This window comes from Mytilus trossulus, chromosome 5 (genome assembly GCF_036588685.1).
Source record: "Mytilus trossulus isolate FHL-02 chromosome 5, PNRI_Mtr1.1.1.hap1, whole genome shotgun sequence".
NCBI classification, from domain to species: domain Eukaryota; kingdom Metazoa; phylum Mollusca; class Bivalvia; order Mytilida; family Mytilidae; genus Mytilus; species Mytilus trossulus.
In genome coordinates, this window is record NC_086377.1 from 26748267 (window position 1) to 26757795 (window position 9529).

The 9529-nt window shown below is 29.3% G+C and overlaps 1 protein-coding gene across 1 annotated transcript in view; it reads left to right on the forward strand.

Moving 5' to 3' along the window:
* Positions 1–7213, forward strand: part of LOC134717798 (tyrosine-protein phosphatase Lar-like) — a 51667-nt gene extending 44454 nt beyond the window's left edge. The window contains exons 9-10 of the mRNA XM_063580290.1: positions 6040–6266; positions 7120–7213. Of these exons, the coding sequence (XP_063436360.1) occupies positions 6040–6266; positions 7120–7213 (321 nt within the window). The remainder of the gene's footprint in view (positions 1–6039; positions 6267–7119) is intronic.
* Positions 7214–9529: the final 2316 nt, after the last annotated feature.

The window sequence follows — 9529 nt, forward strand, 5'->3', positions numbered from 1 at the left end:
ATTTATTTGGTGATCAATCTCTGCATTACCTTATCCCGCAAAATTAATCAATGGTCTTTCGAATTGGCATTGATGAAAAGGGATACAACTGCAATGTAAAGTTTGTATTCTTCGCAAATATATTTTAATGAGAGTTTTTTTTAAAGCTAATTCATAAGAAATTAGAGACATCAGATGAATAGAAAAGAATGTATGATATTGAAATAAATTTGACCAAACAATATTGTATTCAAAACCGTCCCTTATGGGGGGAAAACCTGAGGAGATATGACCTTCAAAGGGACTTTGGGTCTAGTTTGGGTTCGGGAGTGATTAAGCTCGGGATTGCGGGATTTACCCTTTGGGGATAAGGGAATCATTTTTTCTAATTTCGCCATTTTGGGATTTAAATTTATTTAAAGTTGGGAACTCAGGATTTGTGTTTTTAAGCCAGGGATATCGGAATGAGGACCCCTTCTTCCCCTCTTTATACTATTACAATAAATACAACATTAATGCAGTTTAAGTTAAATTTTTAGGTATATTCTTTCCATGGATATATATCAGTTATAAAATGAGAGAATAGTCAGTAAAATAACAGATTTTTTTTTGTATCAGATGAACTCAAATAAGGAGTTGTGGTATAATTGCCAATACGACAAATACTCACAAAATACCTAAAACTGACGTGTCTGCTATTGGTCTTCTTACAACCTACTACATTGAGCAAACCCCATACTCTATAGCAAGCTATATACAATGATAAAAACCAGCAGCATGGACAAATATTTAAAGCAAATAAATTAGAAAACCCATGCATGATTTAGGTTTTTAAACTATACACAAAGAAATGATATTTATGGCAGACTTTGAAAATTGAGTATGAAAATGGGGTATAAGGTTGGAATGAATGAACTTGATATTTAAAAAAATAAAAATCATTTAGGGACCGGTCAAAATTTATCGTCACATAGGACCGGTGCAAAAAAATAAAAACATTTAATAAAAGTTACAACCCTATGGCTTTCTGACTGAAAAAAAAATGATGTCCTATGCCAACTTAGTAATAAAAGAGTTTGTGTCCTATCCTTCTTTTCCAATGTATTGTAAATAAAAGTATACTTAATAAAGGCATTCAACATATATTGTCTTTATAATATGATCAAAAGCAACAGTTTCATGTTTTATTTTGTTGATTCACATACAATTACAGGCATGGCATTATCATAAATTATACTACAAATGTATAAATAAAGCATTGAAAAAAACAAAGACATTGCATAATGCAATCAAACCACAAATAGGTGTTTGTTAAACTGAAAAATTAATGAAGCTGCATGTATCTTAATATATAGAATTTTATCAATACCGTTAAATTTTAATTATAAAAACAAGCTCCAGGAGAAACATGAAACTGAATAGCATTTGGTTTCACTCTTTATATATATTTTAACCTGAAGACCCATAGGTTGCCTTGGAATGTGTTTTTATAAGAAATGGTAATAATTGCTTCAACATTTTCCCATTTACAGAAAATGTACCTGATGTGAATCCCAGTGATATTGTTGTCTTTTTTCAAAACTACCTCTACCCTTTTTTATTGGGAAAATATGTGTCATTTTCATCAAATTGGGAAATTTAAAATAAACAAAAAATTTGACTGAAACTTCAATTTTCAGACCCCCTTTCAAGAGTCTACCCTTGCTTTGAAATAAGACCCCTTTTTGTCAGTGATTATTCATATATAGACCCTCAAATCTGCACATAAAGTCATTTCAGGCATGGAAAATGTTTGAATGAGTGTTTTTCAGTTTGTATTTATGCACAATTACTACTAAGACTGCACTGTTTGAGAAAAAGTTGTCTTTTTGGGAATAATTTTAAGCAATTTTTTTTTTTAAATTGGGATTTTTCTCCAGGGGAAAAAGCCTTTATTCTCCACTTATTTAAGGCAAAAAATATCACTGGTGACCCCCAAATGAATTTTCTACTTTGTTGGTTGATGTAATGTACATGATGTACATGATGTATACATGTTTGTTGCACTTCACCATATAAGTGAAATTAAATTTTACTGCAAAACAACATACTAAATGGCATTGGATTCAGTAAGCTTGATATACATGTATATCTAAGATAGCGGCATAGTTTGATGAAAATCCAAGTTAAATTTAAAAAGTTATAAAAAAAATTAAAGTGTACTATCTCTATTTTGTTTGAACTGCAAATTCTAGCTTTTTTGACCTAGATTAATTTAATTCTTAAATTTGACAGCAATACAACAAAAAAACAAAATGACCTGGGTTTTAGTAAGCTAAAGGTATATCTAAGATAGCTGCATAGTTTGATGAAAATGTAAGTTGATTTGAAAAAGGAATAAAAAAAATTAAAGTGTACTATCTCTATTTTGTCCGAATTGCAAATCCTAGCTTTTTTTACCAAGATTACTTTAATTTTTAAATTTTACAGAAAAACAACAAAAAACTAAATGAAATGAGATCCAGTAAGCTTGATATATTTCTAAGATAGCTGCATAGTTTGATGAAAATCCAAGTTGATTTGAAAAAGTTATAAAATAAATTAAAGTGTACTATCTATATTTTTTCCGAAATTGCAAATCCTAGCTATTTTTACCAAGATTACTTTAATTCTTAAATTTTTACAGCAAAACAGCAAAAACTTTATGAAATGAGATTTAGTAAGCTTGATATATATCTAAGATAGCTGCATAGTTTGATAACAATCCAAGTTGATTTGAAAAAGTTATAAAAAAAATTAAAGTGTACCATCTCTATTTTGTTCGAATTGCAAATCCTAGCTTTTTTTACCAAGATTACTTTAATTCTTAAATTTTACAGAAAAACAACAAAAAACTAAATTAAATGAGATCCAGTAAGCTTGATATATTTCTAAGATAGCTGCATAGTTTGATGAAAATCCAAGTTGATTTGAAAAAGTTATAAAAAAAATTAGAGATGCCTTTCTGAATTTTTATATATTGATTTTTATTTTTACATATTGTATATTATACACGGTTATTTCAAGTTTTGTTATAAATGTTAATAAAAAAATTTTTAAAGTCATCGTTTGAAAAAAAAACTTGTGTCCTATGGATATTATCTGTAAAAAAAGTGATGTCCCAACAAAAGCGATTCCGGAAAAAAGTATCTGTCCTACTGCACTTTGCACCGGTCCTATGTGACGATATATTTTGACCGGTTCCTTATGTAATCCAGGACTTAGTATTACATTACAGGGGCATAACCATGGTTGGTGAAATAAAACAGGGTTAAAATTGTGAATTTTAGATGCCCATTAATATGGTAACATTTATATCATGAAATAAAACAGTGTAATAATGTTAGTATATTAGCAGTAGGGTGACGCCAGGTCATCTCAAGTCTTCACCCCATATCTTGCACACTTCAGAAAACCCAGAAAAAATCGGAAAATAGGCATTTTTGAAACCGTCAGCAAAAAAAATCTCTTAAGAGTCTACCCAATTTTATTTTTTTGATTAACGGTATAGATACTTAATATTAGGATTACATAATACATCATATCACTGTTAGTCCAGAAATTTGTATTTATATGATACAAATCAGGTCGTTTTCCTTAATATTTCCAATTTAAATTCCTTTGCATTTTCCTGTTGCCATAGCAAGGTATTACAAAAACATCATCACTGATAAAAAATATTTATACGATTTGCAGTGGTAACCTCACTTTGTACTTTCAACAACATACACACTCCTAGTAACACTTTTGCTCTAGGTAGCCTGCAAATGGTATAACAAATCAATTAAGAGCACTTTAAACAAAATCTAAATTTTTGCACATTCCATGTTTGTACAGTATGAAGCTCTATGCTTATTGGCACGGCCTCTTAACATCTCAAGACAAGTCTTTTAATTAGAATTGAGATATTATAAGAATTAAGATACTTAAATTCATTTTTGCGGAATAAAAATGCAGTTATTGCTTTATTTTGATACAAATTGTTAACCGCCATACGAATTCAGTACTTTTTGTTTATCAGGATTGGTTGTTTCTCAAAAAATATGTTCACTTAAGGAAAACGATACTAAATTTTTGTACGCGTTGCCTTAAAGTCAAATATTCTTCTCAAATTGGAAAATATTGTAACTTCAATTGTAATCAGTTGTTATAAATGCTTTTTTATGACTAATTTTGTTTAAAATGTGAATATTTGAAGGATAGGTGTGAGTCTATTTTTGATCTTGTTGAACCGGAATGCAATCAGTTCTTCATTTGAATGGAAATAATTGACCACCATTTGATTTTTGTTCTTTAAATAGTTTTGAATAGATTGTTTTTTTTCTTTATAAAATTCAAAGAATGTCAGAGAAATCATACTAAAGTTGTATTCGCATTGTTTTAAATAACCAAAATTATTCTTCTTTTTATAAAAAAAAATAGTACATTTTATTTGAAATCGGTTATATTAACCATCTTGAGACAATTCTTCTGATTAGAATTGAGATATAATGAGAATTAAAATACTTTTATTCTTTAGGAATAAAATGCAGTTATTGCTTTATTTCAAATTTGATACAAATTATTTCAGTATTTTTATTCATCAGGATTGGTTGCTCTTTATAGATTATTTTTACTTTAATGAAAAAGATATTAAATTTTTGTACACGTTACCTTAAATGCAAATATTTCTTCTCATATTGGAAAATAATGTTATAGATGCATTTTATATATTTTTTTGTAGAAAATGTGAATCACCTTATTTCTTTATTGAAGGATATAGAACCTTTATTTGGACTCCGGAATCGGGTGTTTTTAAGCTCGGGATTTCGGGATTGACCATTATTTTTTTGGGATTTGGGATGTCGGGATTAAACTAATTTAAATTCGGGACCTTGGGATTTGGTGTTTTCAAGCCCGGGATTTCGGGATCAGGATCCCTCCCATACCCCCTCTTTATTTTCATGGAATAAATTGACCACCATTGGCTTTTTATACTTTTTATAGTTTAGGAGTGTTTTTTTTTTATTAAGGTTAAAAAGACTATCAGAAAGATATAATGTTATGTTATTTGCATGGTTTAAAATAATTCATATTTTTTTTTTTAAAAACATCATTATTTTTGTAATTTGTTATTTTGAATGCTTCGATTGTGACGGGAATCTAGAAAGTCAGTGATTGTGATAATAATTTTTTTAAAGAATTTAATGTTGATAAGGATACAAAAAATTAAATTATTGAAAATAGAAGTCTAAAATTTTCAATAACTGATCCTTTCATTTTGTTTTCCAGAGTATTTTTGGAAAATTATAAAATCAAAATTGCGATATAGACTCCGTTTTAAAACTCGGCGGGTTTGAAAATATATAACCTTAATAAAAACGAAAAAGACCATTCTTATTTTAATGGAGGTTTTATCTGTACATTGCTTTTCATTTCAATTCATAAAACTTTGATAAATAATTAATAAAAAATGTATCAGTTGTACTTGAAAGTTCGAATTTCACGGTCGCCATTTTAATTAAATTAAACGAAACTAAGATTCCGTAATTTGTATTAATTTATCATGTGAAGTATTAAAGTTCAATCCATCAGCAAGGTCGATCGGTACTAGAAGTCTTATGGATTGCTGACGTGAGTTTGCCGCGAACCTAACTGATTGGAGACTGATCGATGACCGCTAATTGATCGCGAAAACAGTAACGCCCAAGGTTGCAAGTACTATACTGGGCTTGTGGTCCCATTGAGGAAATAAATCTCCAGCAGCAGTGGCATCGACTAAGTGGTTGTAAATAAACTCATCATAGATACCTGGTTTGAAATTTGATATTTACGCCCGACGCGCGTTTCGTCTACAAAAGAACGCTCGAATCAAACAATATTAAGAAGGCCAAATAAAGTATGAAGTTGTAGAGTATTGAGGACCAAAAATGTATTCCTGAAGTAGAAAAGACTTAGTATTTCAAAATTAACATTGTTGTTAACAGTTAATTTATAATTATGTGTGTTTTTATTTTTTGTTGTTTTCATGTTAATATTTTTGTCATTCCTTTGCTTTTTAAGGACTTATACACAACCAGTTACTACTCAGCACCGATTTCTTTAGGTCCATACATACGTCAGTTACCTCGTCCTATCGCACCCAGTCCAGGAGACACGGACACCGTAGACCAAGCATCACCAAATGTCCCCAATTCCAAAAGCGTGATGATAATTGTGAGTGTGGTCCCTGTCTGTGCAGGTGTCACTCTAATCATAATTGGCTGCATTCTGCTTATTTGGTACATGAGGTAAACATCAGCATGTCAGGCTTAAATACTAAAAACTTATTAATGTTTAAATACCAGTATGAAGGTGATACTGTACTAGTAAAGTTAGTGACCAACCCATTAATGTTTACATATATTTTAAACATGTTGATATGTTCATTCATTAAAATGTATTCATACATTTTGCTTTCTAAAGATCTAGAGTTAGTAGCAGTGAAAAAACTGAAACCTGTTTAAGACTGTTTTTATGATTTTTATTGATGGTGACCATTTTGAAATCAAATTAAGACTTGATATACTGGTAATCAATTTTTAAGCTGAAACCCCAGAACTTAAGACAACAACATAGATTTTAAAGTTAATACATCTGCCTTATATGCAGACAATTTTCATATCAAGAACCTTGCCAGTAGAATCTTCTTGTAATCAATTAAGAATATGATTGATAATAATATTTATTGAAATTTCAATTTGGAGCACCTGTCAAAGCAGTCAGATCATTATATATGTATGTGTGCCTTGATCATCCTAGGGTTATTATCGGATGAATGAACTTCCCCTTGTTTGTCATATTATTGTATTATTTTGTTGTGTAATATATCTATGCTGATTTGATGTCAGATTTCTTTAAGAGAATTTTAAAAAGATTGTTTAATGACAAAAACTTTGAACTTGCATGTTTTGCACTATCAATTTATAAAGTTGTAGAAAAAGTAATAATAGTAATAAAATTGTAGTAATTCATAAATTTCTAGAATATTTATAAATAGATAAAGCATTTTTTATAAACTTTCTTTAAGTATAAAAGGTATATTTTTTGGAGTGTCATGTAGGGTTAAGGCATCATTTGAACATCATCATGTATATATTTCAGACGTAAATCTCATCGTAAGAGTAAAACCCCAGAGCAAATTCCTGGTAAAGTGTGTGTAGACGTACCCCCTCGTCCTAGTGATCTAGTAGAATAACGACGCCAACATTACCAAACAGGTATAATACACAAATAAATAAAACTTTACACAATTGTTAAAATCTATCTCAGGATGTGTGTGCATAAAATGATATATAATCAATGTCCAACATCATTTTCTTACTTCAATATATTAATAGTATAGCTGGACAGAGGATATCCAATTGTAAGTTAACTCTTAGTTCTAATTTGGTTTCATTTATAAGTAAATGTTTTTTTTTTTTTCTTTCAATTTATTTAAAATTAAAGCAAGTGACGATCCGCATTTTGAATGAATAAAAAAAGAAGATGTGGTATGATTTCCAATGAGACAACCTTGCACCTTTGATCATTTTGAAAATTGAGAAACTAAACAGCATTTAATTCTTATCTTTATTGATCTTTTAAATAAGATAATAAATATGTTATTAACATTGTATCTTGACCTGTAAACACTAAGCTGAAAACAGTGACAATGTAGATGTTAATAAATCTAGTCTTGGGTGGTTTATACAAACACAACATGTAACACAATCATGTGATTTTTCTTGTAGCCAATAAAAGAACAGTATCTCTTTGAATTGAACTGTAAATATTGAATGATAAAATGTGTGTTTTTTATAGGTTTGATAAGTTATCCCCCTATACCTGTTCATATGTTAGCTGACCACATTGACAACTTAAAGTCCAGTGATAATACGAGACTCTCCCAGGAGTATGAATCTATTTACATCATGGGACTGTGTTGTTTAAATTTTATTATTACTATGATTATGTTGGAGGTGCTCGCGCAGTGTTGTGATAAAAAAGTTCATTGGAAAAATATTAAAAAAATGAAAATTTAATTTCTTAAGATTTTTTTTTTTTTTTTTTAAATTAGATTGTTACAACTTCTTAGTCAGAAACCAGAAAAAATACTTTTTTAATGTAATTTCCACCATAAAGAAAAAGAATGTGTTTAATAAAACATTCCAAGCGTATTATGTGGTCCTAATTTTAACCTGCACAGCTATTTTCTCTATATCTCAAAACCATTGAACTATTCAAAGTAATAAAAACATTTGAGAATTTTTCATTGAACCTGTGTGTAAGTGTTATTTTGTACAATACTTGTACTTCAAAAGTACACTCTATGTATAGTTGGGACGGCTAACATATCCAGAAGATGTTCAGAAAGTTCAGTGAATTTAAGTCGAAAAATATGGGGAATTATCAAATTTTTTTGCATAAACATTAGAAATTATTATCAAATTGTTATCAGTCCTTTTTGAGAAAACTGAAGTGTTTATGTATTTTATGTTAAGTGGTACGAATGAAATCAATTCAAAATGATTTTGAGGAACAATTTATTTAAGCAAACATTATACTTGCAAAGGGGGGTCTAATGAAGTGTACAATTATTGTTCGAAAAGTTCACATTTTTCACCCAGTTCAACTTAATTTATGATGAAGGTAATTTACAAAATGTGAGTTAATAATGGCGGTTAAAAGGAAGAAAATGTAGAGATGTTTTAAAGGGAGATGACTCAGATATTTGGAATTATCTATATAATGATACAATGTTGTGAAATATTACATATACTAATGTCAAACTGCAATATCATTATGTCCTCATTCAAATTTATGTGTTCTCTAAAGTTTACACATTGTGTGTTCTCTTAAGTCAACACATTATATCGTGTTCATCTTTGATTTTGATCTTTGCAATCAATAATATGTTTCTTATCATGCTTCCTTTGTTCAATCTAAGTTGTTGTAAGTAGATTGAAAAACTTTCTGTATATGTAATTAGAGTTGATCTTCCAGGATTATATTTTGTAATTGACTATCCATATTGTCTATCGAAACATAATCATATAGTATTATAGTATTTTAAGAAAATTCAAAGCGCTTTCTTGTTTAATTAAATTTTATATAGATTTTAGGAGAATCTCTTAAACAAAAAAAGGTGTTTTTTTCTGTTTTCTTGGATCTTAGGAGATATTTTTTCATACTTAAATAGAAGTTTCATATTTCATAAGCAAGTATTTGCTAATGTACACAAGCTTACTGTATATACAATATGTAAACTTAATGGTGAGTTCAGCATTTGATAGAAATTTGCATAAAACCAAGTGTTATTTCTTCAATGAAGTATTTAGAGAGGTAGCTAAAATATATAAAAGTTGTATGAGAAAAGTCTGTCATGAGCCTTGAATATATCCGTTTATCTTGCTTTCAATTCGAGTAGCATGATGCCTATTGTATTCGAGCCAAGTTGCAGAAAGCTCGACATATGGATAGTGATCAGGCGGCAGCGGCGGCGTTAGCTTACTTCTCAAAAGCTTTACATTTT